The sequence below is a fragment of the Spermophilus citellus genome, assembly GCF_964194105.1.
Source record: "Spermophilus citellus genome assembly, chromosome: 3".
Classification (NCBI taxonomy): domain Eukaryota; kingdom Metazoa; phylum Chordata; class Mammalia; order Rodentia; family Sciuridae; genus Spermophilus; species Spermophilus citellus.
Genome location: NC_138184.1, coordinates 89,296,836 through 89,314,968, shown reverse-complemented (window position 1 = coordinate 89,314,968; position 18,133 = coordinate 89,296,836). Strand labels below are relative to the sequence as shown.

General features: G+C 42.7%; 3 protein-coding genes across 4 annotated transcripts in view; all 3 read left to right on the top strand.

Annotated features, from left to right (window-relative positions):
* The window catches only part of VPS33A (VPS33A core subunit of CORVET and HOPS complexes), a 30,624-nt gene extending 23,143 nt beyond the window's left edge, over nt 1-7,481 (top strand). Inside the window, exons 11-13 of one of the 2 annotated variants that reach the window (XR_014020936.1) lie at nt 559-696; nt 4,214-4,404; nt 4,787-4,925. Coding sequence is in view for 1 of the 2 variants with exons in the window: in XM_081285223.1 (XP_081141349.1) it covers nt 559-696; nt 4,236-4,404; nt 4,787-4,968 (489 nt within the window). In the remaining variant the exon portion in view is untranslated. Of the gene's footprint in view, nt 1-558; nt 697-4,213; nt 4,405-4,786 lie in introns of both variants that reach the window. The other variant, XM_081285223.1, reaches the window with a different exon arrangement.
* Nucleotides 7,482-7,623: 142 nt separating this feature from the next.
* Nucleotides 7,624-10,907, top strand: LOC308644291 (uncharacterized protein). Its single transcript, XM_081285235.1, has 2 exons — nt 7,624-9,744; nt 10,431-10,907. Exon 2 carries the CDS (start codon nt 10,435-10,437, stop codon nt 10,567-10,569), a length of 135 nt encoding a protein of 44 aa, XP_081141361.1. The 5' UTR covers nt 7,624-9,744; nt 10,431-10,434; the 3' UTR covers nt 10,570-10,907.
* A 3-nt stretch (nt 10,908-10,910) lies between these two features.
* DIABLO (diablo IAP-binding mitochondrial protein) lies at nt 10,911-18,035 on the top strand. The gene is made up of 6 exons (XM_081285230.1): nt 10,911-11,054; nt 11,837-11,954; nt 15,491-15,622; nt 16,495-16,605; nt 16,767-16,863; nt 17,177-18,035. Exons 1-6 carry the CDS (start codon nt 10,957-10,959, stop codon nt 17,371-17,373), a joined length of 753 nt encoding a protein of 250 aa, XP_081141356.1. The 5' UTR covers nt 10,911-10,956; the 3' UTR covers nt 17,374-18,035.
* The last annotated feature ends 98 nt before the right edge of the window (nt 18,036-18,133 follow it).

Genomic DNA, 18,133 nt, shown 5'->3' with positions numbered 1-18,133 from the left:
CAGCACCACATAAAAATAAATAAATGTGTCCATCTCCAACTTCCTATTAGAATGTGTAGATCTGCCTCATCATTTTTTAGAGCTAATCATATACCACATATAAATATAATTTATTTGATGCTTGCTTAGGTTGAGCCTATAAATTCTGACTTTAAAAATTTTAAATCCTGGGCTAGGGTTGTAGGTCAGTAGAAAAGCACTTGCCTAGCATGTATGAGGCCCTGGGTTCCATCCTCAGCACCACAAAAAAATAAATAAAAAATAAAGGTATATGTCCACCTACAACTAAAAAAAAAAAATATATATATATATATATATATATATATATATATATATAATTTTTTAAAAAAATATTTAAATCCTACTTTGAAACAATGAACTGCCTTAATATCAATGGATAAGCATGCCCTGTCCCCTGTGCTCATCAGGAGTTACTGCTGGACCTTGTTATTTTGTCTGAAGTACAGATCAAATCGATTTGTTCGAAGTGCTCTATTTTGAAAATTGAAGAAGCCCTTTTCCTGATCTGACATCAAGGCCAAATGATTTCTCTTGCAGACCTATGGCTATGAGCACATACTGACCTTGTACAACCTAGAGAAGGCCGGCCTGCTAAAGCCACAGACGGGGGGCAGAAACAACTACCCAACAATTCGGAAAACATTACGCCTCTGGATGGATGATGTTAACGAACAAGTAAGATGCACTCCTCCACTTTAACTGCAGTCAGTTACTGGTTTCATAGTTTATTGTGACAACATATGCTACTTAATCTACACATCTGTCTAATATTTTTTGAAAAAGTAATGCATTTGTGTGTTGTGTCCATCAGAATCTCAGGAGGAAACATAATGCTATCAAACTGGGGAGCCTGAGGATTAATAAAGATGTGGGCACCAGGCACAGTGGCACATACCTATAATCCCAGAGGCTCAGGAGGCTGAGTCAGGAGGATCACAAGTTCAAAGCCAGCTTCAACTTAGTGAGGCCCTAAGCAACTTAGCAAGACCCTGTCTCAAAAAATAAAAAGGACTGGGGATGTGGCTCAGTGGTTAAGCCCCCTGGGTTCAATCCTTGGTACCTAAAAAAATAAAGATGTGAACCAGTAGAGACTAGTAGGCAGTGCAGTGGGGAGTCCTCAGCAACTGAGGCCTGAAGGGCAGAGAAGTTATTCTAGAAAGCTAGATGAAAACTGTAGAGAGACACATCCAGCCCCCAGAAGTGTCACAGGTAGAAGGCAGGGAGGTACAAGCCTTGACCTCATGCTGCTGCCCACTCTCCAGCTGCCCTCCTCTACCCCTCCCCATGCAATTGTGCAAGCACAAACAGGGTGTGGGAGAGTGTTGACATAGCACCTCCAGGCCATCTCCAGGGCACAGAGCTCTGTGGAGAAGGTTGGGGAACCTCAGGAGGTGTTGATGGGAAATGACCAGCAAAAATCAGTCAGTTAGCCACACGGAAGTAAGGCAAGCAGTGATGGGGAGGTTTCCTTCCACAGCTTACCCAGTTCCTGCAGAGTAAAACCACTGGAACCAATTGTAATCTACTCTTCCAGAAAGATTCTGTGCACATACAAACATTTTTATGCTCCAAAGTAGCATATACATTTGTGTGAGTGTATGTGTGTGTATGCGCACACACACATGAGCGCACTGGGGATCGAACCCAGGGCCTTGTGCATGCAAGGCAAGTACTCTACCAACTGGATTACATCCCCAGCCCATGTATACTTTGCTTTACATTTGTTAGCTTTATTTTTATTATTATTTTTTTTTACTAGTGATTGAACCCAGGGATGCTCTACCACTGAACTGTATCCCCAGTCCTTTTTATTTTTTATTTTGAGACAGGGTCTTGCTAAGTTGCCAAGGCTGGCCTTGAATTAATGATCCTCCTGCCTCAGCCTCCCAAGTAGCTGGGATTGCGGTCATGTGCTACCATGCCTGGCTTCCATTTGTTGTATTTTGTAATAGTTCTAAATTTTTTTTCTTATTGTCTTTTTTATTTGGTTGGTTGATTTTTGTTTTCTAGGCTTTTGTTTGTTTGTTTTTTTCTGGGGGACTTTTTTGGGCTGCCTTTGTTAAGAAATGCTTATAACTAGTCTTCTCCATCAATAGCAAAATTGGCTCATTTTTACCCCAGTGGGAAAATAGATACCCTTAATTTTTGCGTTGCATCGTGTGCATCATCTATTAGTTCAGCTCTCCTTACCATTCTTATCTTCCTCCCTCCAAACCCACCTATCACTTAACTAGAGATATTGAAGATGCTTCGGTGATCCTTCCTGTTCCTTCTCATTCTTTTTTATTTTTACTTTATCAAAATACTGAGTTTAGGGGCTGGGGTTGTGGCTCGGTGGTAGAGCACTTGCATAGTATTGCGAGGCACTGGGTTCAATCCTCAGCACTACATAAATAAATAAATAAAGATATGATGTCCATCTACAACTAAAAAAAATATTAAAAAATAAAATACTGAGTTTATTTCACATGTATATATTTTTGTTTCACAACTATTTCCATGTCTGAACACAACTACTACTATGTCCTATCATAACATTCCATAGACAGTTAGTTAAAAACCAAGCAGAGGGTGGAGTTCCATCTTAAAAAATCAAACAGGCATTTTGGACAACACATTCTTGGCAGTGGAACCTGGATAACATTTATCAAACAGTAGGGAAAGTTCTCACTTTGCATTATAAAAGGACAGCCAGATATCAACTGTTGCAGAAATGAAATAAGATGGAAAATTTTAACAAATTATTTAAACTATTTTCTTTTTTTTTTTAAGAGAGAGTGGAGGGAGAAGGGGGGGAGAGAGAGAGAGAGAGAGAGAGAATTTTCAATATTTATTTTTTAGTTTTTGGCAGACACAGCATCTTTGTTTGTATGTGATGCTGAGGATCGAACCCGGGCCGCATGCATGCCAGGCGAGCGTGATACCACTTGAGCCACATCCCCAGCCCTAAACTATTTTCTTAAAGAAAATTCCTCTACTGCCAGAGATCTTAAATAGCGTCCTGATCAGTCCATCATCTGGAAGCAATTCTTCACGTAATTGATGAACTTGGCTTCTCCACTTTGGGAAGAGAACCACCTTTTTCTATATTTGCTTGCATTTTTTTTTTTTTAAAGAGAGAGTGAGAGAGGAGAGAGAGAGAGAATTTTTAATATTTATTTTTTTTTTTAGTTCTCGGCGGACACAACATCTTTGTTTGTATGTGGTGCTGAGGATCGAACCCGGGCCGCACGCATGCCAGGCGAGCGCGCTACCGCTTGAGCCACATCCCCAGCCCCTTTGCTTGCATTTTTGCATTAATATCTTCTACAGAACTATGAAGTGCTGTCCCCTAATATGCACAGGACCCAAACCACACTTCCAGTTTAAGTCCGCAGGTGGTGTAATATCAAAGCCCCCAAGAGAAACTGTGCTCATTTTCATTAGTATCCACCTTAATGTGATAATCTTTGTCAGCCTTTAGCTGAAAAGATAGTTCTGGGTCCTCAAGGGGCTCATGTTCTTGTCCATTGAATCTTCCATGCATGCATTTAGGTGGGAGAGAAGAATGGAAAATACATGACTGTTTCCTCAGAGAATAGATGTGCAGGACAGAATCACACCAGTCATTCTTTTTAATTGCTACTTAGTGAGCTTTTGATTTGTTATTTGTTTGGTACTGGGAATTGAACCCAGAGCTTTGCACTTTGCTGAGAATACACTCTACCACTGAGCTACATCCCTAGTCCCCACAGGGTGGTTTTAAGGATATTCCTTATTTTGTGATTTAACAGATTTCTAAGATAGAAATTTTGGCAGTTTGTAGCCTTTTGCAATTACTGTGTCACAATCAATATGTTTTTTTTCTTTGGTTTATCTCTAATGGTCTAAAAGCACCTCTGTAGGATAAATGCCTAAAAATATAATTGCTAGGTTCAAAGGTTTGTAGGCATTATTATTTAGCTAAAGTGTCATGGTACCATCTAAGAAATTTTTTGGCAAATCAAATGATACTTATTCATCTTCAATACCCAGAGTTTCTTTGAGTGAATTTTCAAGATTTGAGTCAAAATGAAGTCCTAGCTGGCGAAACTGAAGTCCATTTGGGGTGGATTGGAGCAGGGCATGGGTGAGAGAGTTGTGTTTCTGCTTTCAAATCAGGTAATTTGGGGCTCCTCTAAAGATACAAGTGGCTCTGATTCTCTATCTCCAGGTGTTATTTATTTATTTGACAGAATCCTACAGACATATCCTATGTGTACAGTGGTTATGCCCCCCTCAGTGTACGACTGGCTCAGCTGCTTTCCAGGCCTGGCTGGCGGAGTATTGAGGAGGTTCTTCGCATCCTCCCAGGCCCCCACTTTGAAGAACGGCAGCCACTGCCCACGGGGCTTCAAAAAAAACGTAAGTCTCAGTCCAGTGTCTACAGATAATTATGTGCCATTAGTGTGGTTTTCATGTATTGTGCAGCTGCTTTGTAAAAGACATTTGTAAAGTACTTAGGTATCAGAGTCAAGTGTACCTCTTCTGTTACTTGCTAATGTATATTGTTAGTTGAGCCATGTTATTCTCTTGGGAGGAGCAGCTCTCAGTCTCCTCAGTGAGGCTCTCAGGAGTTTGAAAAAGCATTAAGATTAAAATCAGTGTTCCTGAGTTTCACATGAGCTGTCTGTACTAAGACATATTTGACCTTTTTATTCTTATGAGTTTTGAAAAATCTATTAAGAGGCAGGAAGAAAGGCACCAATAATAATTACTTCTGAATTCTGAAATGTTTACATTTTAGGTCAACCAGGAGAAAACCGAGTTACTCTGATATTTTTCCTCGGGGGTGTAACCTTTGCTGAAATTGCTGCCCTAAGGTTTCTCTCCCAGTTGGAAGATGGAGGTACAGAGTATGTAATTGCCACCACTAAACTAATGAATGGAACTAGCTGGATAGAGGCTCTAATGGAGAAACCTTTCTAGGGTGTTCAAAGGAGACTTCAAAAGTGCACTACAGAATAAGCTGCCTTTTGAACAAGTTGCTGAAAGGAAGTGAACCCACAGAAGAAACAGGAATACAGAAGTTACTTTGTGTTTTGCTTCTTATACTATTTTCTGTTCCTTTTCTCCTTTCTGCTCCTCTGTGTTCATAATTTCTTGAAGAAAGAAGAAGGAAATTAACCTGGGTAAAAGAGACTTTGGTTTTGAATTTTCTAAGTTCAGGATCTTCATTATAGGACTCTGGAAATGCAGTAAAGATGGTGGGACTGGATAATCCATATAGCTACACAAATGGGGACAGCTCTTAAAATAAGAACACAGACACTGTGGAAGTAAAAATGAAAATAGAAGGGGAAGTCCAACTTCTAGTCTACAGTTTTATATTTTTAGGAAACACATCAGGCCTAGGATAGTGGTTATGTCTTGAGGGCTAGAGCTTAATGTTGTCCTTAGTGATTTCTTTTTCCTGTAGAGGAATGGCACATTATAATTGTGTTTTCAATTTCTATCTTATTCCTAAGGCAAGTTTTGTTTCCTTCTTAAAAATCAAGAGATTTTAGGGAGCTTCTTGCCCCAAAACACAAAATTTATATGTTCTCTGATCAGCTACATCTGTGTAGGTTCCATACTTATCAAGGGCTTTCTATTTCTACACTGAAGAATATAATAATTGGGGAACAGTTTCCAGAGAATTTAACCACTCCAGGACACTCCAAGACACTTCAATGGTAGATGCCTCTGTTGAGGTTTTGGTTTTCTTCCCTGTCCTTCATGGGCCCAACATCTAGTTGGTCCCACCGTGAGCAGTGGTGACTCTTGCTTCATCAGCATACTGAACCTCCACCCCTGTTACCAACTACTCTGTGCACTTCTGTAGCTCTCAGTGGCCACTTTCATCCATTTTGCTTGAAAATATCCAGTTTGGTTACAGTCCTTGATCTGGTGACCTCAGCTGCCCCTGGTTGATTTCATTGATGAGATCTGGTGACCTCAGCTGCCACTATTCCTACTGAGGACTGTTAGCTGTGCTGGAGAGTAGGGATGTGAGTGGAGAAGTTTGAAGTTCATATGTGATCCCTGCCTCTCTTCTGCTAATCCCAGCATCTGGGGGAGTTAAGGGTACCATGCAGGGGACCAAGTTGGTGGCTTTTCTGCCATTGCCCAAGTTTCCAGCAAAATTACTTGGTCAACCAGGAGAAAACCAACCTGGGGAGCTTTGCCAGATTCCATCCCTGGTGTGGTTTCTATCATTAATTATTAATCACATAGGTTTTTCCCTTACCTTTTTCAGTAGTAGGATTCTGATGAGTACGGTGCATGTTACGCGTAAAAGAAAATCTGTATTTTAAAAAAAAATTAGTAAAATAACGAAGGGTGGCAGAGGTGATGTTTAAAAGATTTGTTTCTCATGGAATTAATCTGGCCTTGACGTTCATTATTTGGAAACGGAAAACCATTCTTGTTTTAGAAAATCCTTTTTCAAATCCTTGTTATTCCAGGGAGATTAGTTTATACTTTGGAGCCCTAACAGTTGTCCAAGCCTCAGCTCCTTTAGAGAATGAAATCTACCTTGTCCCTCCGTGGTTTTGGTTCATGAGATTCAATTCAGGTCTGGTCGAGTCTCCTTGGCTGGGGGTTCTGTTCTGTGAACAGACACTCAGTTGTAATCTCATGTGTCTGCATTCACTTGTGACTGCATTTGCTTACTCAGAGCATAGCTAGGTCAGCATCTAAAAATGCATTCAACATTGATGAGACATCAATTATTTCATTTGTATGCAAAGAAAAAGTGGTGGATAATTACATATTATATGTGTTTATGGACATTTATTTAATACTTGAAATTGTCTGAGAAAGGATATGTGAATGGCACATTTATTCTCAGAGAGGCAGATTATTTACATTGGGTCTGGATTTTTGTCTATTGGGTAGACAGTGTCCCTTTAATAAAGAAGTCTACACGGATAACCACTTTTTGTGGGGGTTTTTTGTTTGTTTTTGTTTTGTTTTTGGTACTGAGGATTGAGTCCAGGGGCACTGGACTTTACCACTGAGTTACATCCTCAGCCCTTTTTCTTTTTCATATTGAGACAGGGTCTTATAAGTTGCCCTGAATATGGAATCTTCCTGCTTCCACCTTCCAAGCTGCTGGGATTATAGGCATAGGCCACCACATCTGGCTTACGTAGATAATTACGTATAATTCTTATACAATTGTGAATTTTACCCAACAGAGAAATAAGTATTTTAACTGTGGAGCAAAAGAGTAATGGTTAAGAGAGGAAAGATGACATGTCAGGGCTGAGAGTGTAGCTCAGTTGGTAGAGCACTTGCCTACCATGCTCAAGGCCCTAGGTTCAATCCCCAGAGCCACCAAACCAAACAAACAAACAAAAAAAAAAACATGTAATTTTCATTCTTGGAGAGAATTGAAAAGGTCTGTTGAGTTTTGTTCCATTCTGCTCCCACTGGAAATAAATTTTCATTAATCATGACATGCTGGTTTATGTCTTATTCTCAATTGTACGTTACAGACTAATTGGGCTTACTGTTTTGTGTCTTATACAGTTGCGAATTTTATCCAACAGGGAAATAAGTATTTTAACTGATTTAATTGAGGAGTAAGAGTGTAACAGTTAAGAAAGGAAAGATTAAAAACCAGACATTCAAGGATTGGGGATGAGTGAAGCTCATTGGTAGAGTGTGTGTTAGCATGCAAAAGGCCCTGGGTTCAAGCCCCAGCACCAAAAAAAAGGCCTATCACTCAACAGAAGCACAGAAGTGTTTGTATTCATCAGCTGAATTCAAGCAAAAATACTTTTTTAGAAAATACTAAAATATACTAGGTGACTAAAGTAGGCAGGAAGAGAGGCTGTGATAAAGATAGCAAGGCACAGGAAAGCAGGCCTCACAGACCATCTGTAGATGATGAACTGTACTCTAGATAGTATCTGATGTATTCAGTCCTGTGTTTTGTTTGTTTTGCACTAGCAGGGATTGAACCCAGGGATGCTCTAGCACTAAGTTACACACCCAGCCCTTTTTGATTTTTTACTTTTGAGATAGGGTTTTGCTAAGTTGCCAAGACTGGTCTCAAATTTGAGATCCTACTGCCTCAGCCTCCCAAGTGGCTGGGATTTTAATCGTACACCACCAAACCCAGCAGGGTTTTTGTTTTGTTTTGTTCCCTGTGTGTGCATATGTGGTGCTGGGGTTTAAATGCTGGGCCTTGCACATGCGAGGCAAGCACTCTACCAACTGAGCTATATCCCCAACGCCTAACCCAGCAGTCTTATGGTGTAATCACATACTATGAAAATAGAGAATGCTTTTTTGAGAGAAAATTGAAGGAAAGGGCAATGATATAAAATTTCTCAGATTCTAACTTTTAAACAAATTCATGTGGATTTCATGTCATGTGGCCTTTCTTAGCTTCAATTACTCCACTTCTGTAAATACCCCAAATTGGGGGCTGGGAATGTGGCTCAAGCGGTAGCACGCTCGCCTGGCATGCTTGCGGCCCAGGTTCGATCCTCAGCACCACATACAAACAAAGATGTTGTGACCGCCGATAACTAAAAAATAAATATTAAAATTCTCTCTCTCTTTAAAAATAAATAAATAAATACCCCAAATTGGGGGGTGAGTAGAGGCTGCAAAGTTTAGATCATGTAACTGTCTTGACACAGCCATTTGAAGGATATAAGAGCTTAAAAGCGCACAGAATAGGTCCTATTTTGAACAGCCCGACTTTTTTATCTTATTTGGTATGGGGCAAGGTTATAAATCTCAGCCATCCTTTCTTTCCTCTGACTAGGTAAGACATTGAAGCCCTTCAGATGACCAATTCTCTGGGGGAGCAATTACTACTTCCTGAGCAGCTTGATAATGTTCTGCTCCTGTTTTTAACTAGGCTGTGGCCAAGGCAATGATTTGATAATAAGAGATCCTGATTAAATTAAGGAGCCATTTGCTCCTGAATGATGATGTTTATAAAATGGTTGATATCCACAGTACCTGCTTTTTCAAAGGTCAAAAAAGTATTTAACTAAAATCTAGTATAAGCAAAATAATCAGAAGCAGCATAAAGTTTATACTTTTCCTTGTTACCTCTGGGAAAATGCTCTTTGCTTTCCCACCTGGCTCCTTTAGCCTCACATTTGGAGGCTTGAAATTGGAAACAGATGCCTGGGAAGATGCCTGTGTAAGGAATCTGTAAACTGCTAAACTCTTCGTAAATTAGAATCTAGTACTCTGGAGCTCTTGGTCATCTAAGCTTGGTTTTCACACGCACTGCATGCTCTCCCATATTTTAAGGCAATGGCTTTCCAGATTGAGTAGATGGGACTTGTTTATTAGAACTATTGGCACCATAGTCCACCTAAAGTGTTTAGACTAGCAAGACAAGAAGAGGCTTGAAATACCCCTAGTGTATTGCTTATTGAGCCCATTTGAGCCAGGAATTTTGCAAACTCCTGTGGAGCCCTGTGGGCCATGGAGGTGACACAGGCGAGGGCAGACAGAGTTGCCAGTGCCCCGCCTGGCCTGGGGATTGCCTGCGCAGCTTCCTGAGAGCTCAGGGACCACACAGAGGTTGTAATTGGTCGCTAGACCACACCTAGTTGTTGAGAGCGGTTGCTGCCTGAAGACCTCACAGCTCTGCTCAGATCGCTGGAGTGTGCAGAAGCCAACCTTTACCACCAGAACAGAGAGGAGCCACAAGCTGCGACAGTGGAGGAGTCGTGGAAACTTTGCCAAGTGAGTGAAATGGGGAAAGAGGGAAGCTAATGGCTGGCACTGAGGGGAGCTGCTGGGCAGGCAGCAAAGGAGGTAAAAAGCTGCTTTGATTCTTACCACTGGATTCTGTCTGAGGTGAAGTTAGGAGGGCTGGGACAGATGCACAAGACACGGTGGAAGGGAGATAAGCCCAGTGAAACTGATGCTCCAGCAATCAGTTTGGCACCCCAGCAATCCTGGCTGGCCAGAAGACAAGCATGCTGGACTACAAAGCAAAGATCCTCAAAGTATGCTATTGAGAAGCCTTGGGGCCAGGGAAATGGCAGAGGGGCTACAGTGAGGGCCTGTGCCTTCCCTTCCTTCCCAGGGCTGCAGCTTGAGTGATGGGAAAAGCAAGCTTTACTCCATAAGCCCATTAGTGGCACCCGTGGCATTAAAAATTCAGGAGTAGGAGAGGGCTGGGGCTGGAAAGGGCCAGGGTTTTGCCTCCTCGGAGCCCAGATCTGAGCGGAAGAATGAGAGCGACTTTTGCTTTAGAAGCAGCTCTCCACTGCAAATGCAAAGCGGAGGGTGTTTTGGAGGAATTGGCACTGTTGGGGTCTCGGTTTGAGGGCCAGGACCTGTTTTCCGCCACAACCCCTGCCCAGGACGGAGCTGGCTCGGGAGCTGTCCTCTGCGAGCTCAGGGTCTTTCCACGGGTCCCGCAGAGCAATGCCGGCGTCGTCCACCATCCACGTGCTGCAGGTGCTGCGGGAGCTGCTCGCCTTCGTTCTCCTCAGCTACACGGTGCTCATCGGGGCGCTGCTGCTGGCCGGCTGGACCACCTACTTCCTGGTGCTGAAGTGACAGCGCCGGCGCCTCGCCCCCACCGGGCACGAACCCGGCGCTGCTCCGCCCCCCTCGGCGGACGGCTGAGCCCAGCGGGACCGGCTAGCCAAAAAGCTCTGCGCCTGACGCGCGCGCCCAGGTTGCCCCTCGAGGGGCGGCCTCAACCCAAACCCCGACCCATCGCTCGCGTCACCACGCGCGACTCAGCTCAGCGACTTCTGGCCCAAGGCGTTCCCCGCCCCTCGCGGAATCTACAACGGTTGCGCTGCCGTTACAGCCGTTGCCCCGGGCCCCGCCCCCTCGCTCCCCATCTGTCCAATCCTAACTGCTTCCTCGGGTGAGGGCGTGGCCATGGGGGCCAGGTCCTCTCAGGTGAAGGAGGCGGTGCCCCGCCCACCGATCGCGATGCTGCGTCACTTCCGGCGTGTGCGTCCGGCGTCCGCCCGCCGCGGGATGGCGGCTCTGAGGAGTTGGCTCTCCAGAAGCGTAGCCTCCTTCTTCAGGTATGGCTGCGGTCGTGGACTGGGGCAGAAATGGAGGACAGGCGACGCAGAGAGCACTGTGCCGGGTCGGAAGCGCCGGCCTTGGTGCGCGCTCTTCCTTTGGACGCGGCGTCCCGCCCCCCTTTGAAGCCCAGTAGGGTTCGGGCTCCGCCTTCGTCTTCGGTTGCGCCTGGGTCCAGCTTCGCCTTCTTCTTTTCTGTTACTCCGGCTGCCGAAAGCGAGTTCCCCCAGCCCGGGCTGATGTCCCATCAGTCGGACGGCGTCCCGAGGGGATTGAGAGAGGGACTGGGGAGGGAGGGAGAGAAAAGTGGAGGACGTCGTCTCCGCGGCGGGCGCGCGCCAGGAGACGACGTCCGACCTGTCCGCTCGGGGCTTTGCTTTTGCGTACTGGGGACCAAACCAGGGGCTCTCCCGCTCAGCCACACCCCTTGTTATTTTCTGTTTTGCGACAAGGTCTCGCCAGTTTGTCCAGGCGATTCTAGCCGGAGCTCTTGGGCAAAGCTAAATCATGCTTGCAGGAGTTTATTTTGGCATCAAGTTTGTAGCAGTCTTGAAGCTACATTTCAGACTTCCACACCTGATGGAAAGCTCCCGACCCTTGGCCCAAGGCAGGGGCTTTCCAGGCCCCAAGCCTCCCACTGTTCTGACACACTTAGTGTCACTTTTAGGCTACTTTCGCGTCCTGCTTGGCCCGGTTTGCGTTTCCAACCCTTACAAATAAGTCATAGAGGCTTTTTACAGATTGATGGTCGCACTTTATTAAGTTTGGCTTCTATTTCTAGGTACCGACAGTGTGTTCCTGTTGTGGTTAATCCTAGGAAACGCTTATTGATAAGACCATGGCACAAAACGGTGGCGGCTGCGTTTGGTGTAACCTTGTGTGCAGTTCCTATTGCTCAGGTGAAGTACTATCATGTGACTGTTTCTTAGCGGTATCCCTTTGAAGTCTCAAGTGAACATCAGACAAACTGCTGTAGTTACAACCAGTCTTCCCAGTCCCCCACATGATGCTGTTTATTGTGCCAGCATTTTCTTTTCCGAGTTGAGCAGGTACATTGATGTTACCATTTTTTTATTGTCTCATAGAACAATACCTCAAGTTGCATATGAGTAGAGTGAAATAAAAGAATATCATATGTCAACAAAATAATAATTCAAAAATTTAATGAAAAACTTTTGTATGTCATATACTAGGAATCTGAAAGTGAGCAAAAACAAACCCTGAAATTCCTGTTGTCATAAAATTTACATTCTGGGAAGATAGAAGAAAAGAAATATAAAATGTATGCTGGTGATAAGCACTCTGAAGAAAACAAATAGTAAATGGGGAGTATACTAGGAGGGAATTGTTTATTATTATTTACAGATGGGTCAAGAAAAGCTACTCTGATAAGGTAAAATTTAAGTATTAGAAATCTGAATTATGATTAGAAATATGATTAGAAATATTATACTATCCATTGGAGGGAAGAGACTGCCAGGCGGAAGGAATTGTTAGGTGCAAAGACCTAAAAGTATAATCCTAACTACTCTGGAGACTAAGGTGGGAATATTGCAAGTTTTTGAGGCCAGCCACAACAACTTAGGAAGACCCTGTCTCAAAACTAAAAGGTCTGGCATTGTAACTTGGAGGTAGAGCACTTCAGGGTTCAATTCCCAATATACCAAAGTGGAGGGGGAGGGGGCTAGAAGCAGTAATATACTGGGTGTTTGTTTTGGTACCAGGGATTGAACTCAAGGGCACCACTAAGCCAAATCCCCAGCCCTATTTTGTATTTTATTTATAGACAGGGTCTCACTGAGTTGCTTAGTGCCTCGCTTTTGCTGCGGCTGGCTTTGAACTCAAGATCCTCCTGTCTTAGCCTCCCAAGCCGCTGGGATTACAGGTGTAGGCCACTGCACCGAGCTTATGCTGGTGTTTTTGAGGAACAGTAAAGATGCTAATGTCATCTGGAATAGAATGAGGACGTAAGTTAATAGATAAGGCCACAGGATTAAGTTTGGATTAAATCGTGTGCTTTGTACTTTGTGGACTATTGTAAAGCTTTGAATTTTATTTCTGAAAAAGCCACAGGGTATTTTTATTTTTTATTTTGCAGTATTGGGGACTGAACACAGGAGCACTTTTAAAAACCTGAGCTACATCCCCAGCCCTTTTTATGTTTTTTTTTTTTTTTTGAGATGGAGTCTCTCTAAATTGTAGCAGTTAACCTTGAACTTTTGATCCTCTTGCCTCAGCCTCCCAAATCACTGAGATTTGAGGCATGCACCACCACACCTGGCTAAGATTTTGAAAATGCCTAAGCATCTGAAAGAATAGAGTTGCCGTGTACTAGATGAAGAGGAAGGATGTGGAAAGAGAACAAGAGTTCTGTTTTAGAAATCTCAGTCTGAGAAGTTCAGTAGAAATTTAGGTAGAACTGTCAAATAGGCAGTTGATATGAAAGTGGCACCTTGGGGCTGGGATTGTAGCTCAGTGGAGGAGCACTTGCCTAGCATGTGTGAGGCACTGGGTTCCCTCTTTAGCACCACATATAACTAAATAAAACAAAGGTCCGTTGACAACTAAAAATAAAATTAGGACTGAGGATATAACTTAGTGATAAAGTGCTCACCCAGATGTGAGGCCCCGAGTTCAATCCCCACCACCAAATAAATAAATCAATCAATAAATCTAACTCATTCTGTACTCCAGTGGCCTAGCTAGTCTTTTTCTTTTTGGTATGGAGGATTGAACTCCAGGCACTTAGCCACTGAGGCACATCCCCTTTCCCTTTTTTATATTTTATTGAGTTTCTTAGGGCCTCCTTAAGTTGCTGAGACTGGCTTTGAACTGTTGCTCCTCCTGCCTCAGCCTCCTGAGCTGCTGGGATTTCAGGCATACACCACTGCGCTGGGACCAGTCTCTTTTCTCTTATGCCAGCCAGCCCTAGATACTGGACAATCCCTTCCATGTGTAACAAATGTATTTTTTTTCCTCATTTTTTCTTCCTATGATGCTTGACCATTCTAATCCTAGCTGTCTGCAATATCAAGTCCTATCTATAAAACCTGTCGTAGTTTCTGGCCAAAAACCATCCCTCTTTCTGGCCACTTAACATGTATATTTTGATATCTGATAATAGTCTCCATGACATTCTACTTTGTCTACAGACCATAAGGGAAAGGGACTGAGGGCTACATGTGTGACTTTGAAAATGTTACTTAAGTTCTGTGAGCTTCCATTTAATCATTTGTAAAAAAGAAGTCATACCTGCAGTGTTATGAGAAACAAGCAAAAACACATTGTAAAATTAGCACACTGTGGCTATGTGCAGTGGTACATGCCTATAATACCAGTGACTCCAGAGGATCCCAAGTTTAAGGCCAGCCTAGGAAATTTAACCAGGCCCTAAACAACTTATCAAGACCTTGTCTCAAAATAAAAAGGACTGGGGTTGTAGCTCAGTGGTAGAGCACTTGCCTAGCACATCTGAAGCACTGAGTTCGATCCTCAGCACTACATATAAATAAATAAAACGAAAATATTTTGTCCACAACTAAAAAAAATTAAAGAAAATTTTAAAAAATGGATTGAGGATGTCGCTCGGTGATAAAGCACCCCGGGGGTTTAATCCCCAGTACCAAAAAAAGAAAAAAGAAAAAAAAACAGCATATTCTGTAGGCTTAAGTTAATCGGTATATTATGTCAAAATTAGCTTCTTGGAGCTGGGGCTCAGTGGCAGAGCACTTTCCTAGCATGTATGAGGCACTGGATTCAATCCTTAGCACATGTAAAAATAAATAAATAAAATAAAGGCATTCTATCTATAACTACAAAAAAATTAAAAAAAAAAAATTAGCTTCTTGTGAGCCAATATGTCATTCTTCCCTTTGTAGCTTCCCAATACATGTACATGGTAATTACTTGATTGAAAGATGTAGATAAAATTGTTATTTTATCTATAAGAATGTTTGTTCATTTGTTCATGTATCAAAAATTATTTCTTGGGCTGCAGCTGCACGTGATGCACATGCCTGTAATTCCAGGAGCTCAGGAGGCTGAGGCAGGAGGATCTCAAGTTTGAAAACATCGTCAGCAATTTAGTGAGACCCTGTCTCAAAGTAAAAAAATGAAAAACGGGTTGGAGATGTTGGTTAGTGGTAGAGTACCCCTAGGTTAGATACTCCCCACACACACACACACACACAAGTACTTTGCTCTCTGGAATGGAAAATGGGGGAAAAAAATAGAAGGCACACTTTTTTTTCTCTGTATTGCCTAAAATAGCCATCATAAAGCCTAAAATAAAAATTAGCCCAAATAAGTATAGCACAGTTGCAGTGTATAAGCAACCATGAGAATTGTTTTTTCTTGGCTGTCCTTGATGAAGTTCTCAGCATGAGCTTTATTTTATATAGGTTGGAAGTCAAATGATAATGTTTGTGTCTTTCAGAAATCAGAGCCTCATTCTCTTAGTAATGAAGCATTAATGAGGAGGGCTGTGTCTTTGGTAACAGATAGCACCTCCACCTTTCTCTCTCAAACCACATATGCATTGATTGAAGCAATCACTGAATATACTAAGGTAGGTCTCTTGCTAAGTCTTTGATATTCTCAACCAGTTGTTTGCAAATTATGGCTCACAACCTAATCTGGTGGGATGTTTATTTTATCAGAACTTAGCCCAGCTCATATGCATTGTCCTTGAGTAGTTTTAGTCCTCTGTTGAAGCCTAAAATATTTACTGTCTAGCTTTTACCAAAAAAAAAAAAAAGCTGCTTGAGTCTTCATTAATTTTTTTTTATGCTTTTTGTAGAATTCCCCTCCTTTTTTTTTCCGGGGGGAGGGGGTGGGATATATAGTAGCCCTATATATAAAACATGCTCCAAGATAATCTGGTTCAAAAAGGGATAAAAGGGCCCAAAGTCTACCATCAGAGGTTACCCTGTGAGGATTGTTTTAAAACCACTTATTAGAGCTAAAAGAAAAGCGAATATGGGTATTTAAAAGCAGCCAACTACTGTGATATCTACCTGTAGTCCCAACTAAAGGGACTGAGGCAGGAGGGTAGACCCCAGGAATTGGAGGCCAGGCTGACTAATGAATAACATGGACCTCATCTCAAAAAAAAACTTTTTTTTTTTTGTAAATGCCTTATTTACACGTTTATTTTGTAAGTACTTTTTTCCCCTCAACCTTTTGATTTTTCCTCTACATTGTATTCTCTTTGCATCTGAATTGCCAGCACGTTTTTAAAAACACACGTTTTAGGTAAAGATATAACTGTTCTGGAATGATGCCTTTATTTCTTAAGAGTAGTGTAATTTCAGTGAGGCACAAGGACTGGAGAGCCAGTTTGTTAAAAATGGGACTTCACCTCTTTGAGGTATAAATATCACTAATCCTTCTAATGTACCTCACTTACTTTACACAGATTTATTTATTCTGTATTTGTAGGCTGTTTATACCTTAATTTCTCTGTACCGACAATATACAAGTTTACTTGGGAAAATGAATTCACAGGAGGAAGATGAAGTATGGCAGGTGATTATAGGAGCCAGAGTTGAGGTAAGCAAAAGATTGTCAAGCATTTATTAGTGTTCCTACCTCATTATGATGCCCAAATTATTGGATTAAAGTGTCTAATAAACTATTCATTCTAAATCTGCTAGTTTGAATAAATCTATTTAACTCTTTGTATTGCCTAAAGCTTTTTGCTAACTTTACAGATGACTTCAAAACAACAAGAATACTTGAAGCTTGAAACCACCTGGATGACTGCAGTTGGTCTTTCAGAGATGGCAGCAGAAGCTGCATACCAATCTGGTAGGTTGAAGGGTTTTTTTGTTTTGTTTCTTATAAGGGAAGTACCAGTTGATTTTTCATCTAGCTGTAAGATTAGAGATTTAGATTAGATGATGTAATTGATGACCATTATTTAGCTTTGAGAAATTTTCCCCATTTCAAAAATAACCAATATTTTATTTGCATATTAGGACATTTGACCACCCTTGTAACTAGACCAGTTAGGGAACATGACCCCAAGAGGGACTCACATGACAGCTTCAGGGCCCCAGGTTTTCCTTGTGTCCATATGTGCCTTCTACCCTGCTCAAGCAGTTGTCCCATGTTTTGGCAGGAGCAGATCAGGCCTCTATAACTGCCAGGAACCACATTCAACTGGTGAAATCGCAGGTGCAGGAGGTGCGCCAACTCTCCCAGAAAGCAGAAACCAAGCTGGCTGAAGCACAGACACAGGAGCTACACCAGAAATCACAAGAGGGAAGGGACGAGAGGGCCGACCAGGAACAGGAGGCCTACCTGCGTGAAGATTGAGGGCCCAAGCTGGCTGCCCTTTCTACCCACTCATGGGGAAAGCAGAGGTGGATGCCATCCACCCAGCACAGTACAATTCTCTCTGCACAGAGAAGAGGCGGCAGGCCCTACCCTGGCCTATTAGGCCAGAAGCCTTTGTGAGCTCTGAATGCCTGGCCCTTTCCCCCTATGGTCTCAGCTTTTACTGGACCTGGTTGTTAGTCCATGGGCACTGTATGTGCCCTGTTTAACCTTGCACCCCCCTCGGCATACCTGCTCTCTCATTTTTAACCTTATACCCAAAGCATTTCACCGGCCAGGGCCAGAGAGGGGTCTTTTAGTCACTTCCTTAAGTTCAATAGCTGTTTAACCTCAGTTTCAAGCTTACTCAGATTTTCAAATATGATTTAGTATTTATTCCCTCCATAGGAGTTTGAGTTTGGTGGGGAAGGGGAGACTGTCAGGTTTTTAAGATTGCTCTTTAAGCATATGTAATGCCTTCTCTGATATGGCCTTACCACCAGCTCCTTGGACAGGTAAGGCCAAGGAGCCAAGAGTGTAACTGTGAAGGGAATGAATGCAGAGTGTTCACCTGGTGCTCCCAACAGGACTTAACACATGCTTCTTGTGTTTCTTTGAGTTTCTCTATTGTAGCCAAAGGAGAATATATATATTTTTTTCCACTTAATTTTTGTGTGTCTTCTGGGGCCCTATGCAGTCACCTTCCTTCATTGCCCATTGCAGAGCCCCAAAGGGCCCTAGGGATTCCCCCCATGGGTTT

What these genes read in the sequence shown, in the direction of transcription:
- LOC308644291 (XM_081285235.1), top strand. Translation starts at nt 10,435, where the DNA reads ATGCCGGCGTCGTCCACCATCCACGTGCTGCAGGTGCTGCGGGAGCTG.
- DIABLO (XM_081285230.1), top strand. Translation starts at nt 10,957, where the DNA reads ATGCTGCGTCACTTCCGGCGTGTGCGTCCGGCGTCCGCCCGCCGCGGG. An exon ending in TTATAGGAGCCAGAGTTGAG is followed by an intron (nt 16,606 to 16,766) that starts GTAAGCAAAAGA and finishes CTAACTTTACAG; the next exon opens with ATGACTTCAAAACAACAAGA. An exon ending in AGAAGCTGCATACCAATCTG is followed by an intron (nt 16,864 to 17,176) that starts GTAGGTTGAAGG and finishes ATGTTTTGGCAG; the next exon opens with GAGCAGATCAGGCCTCTATA.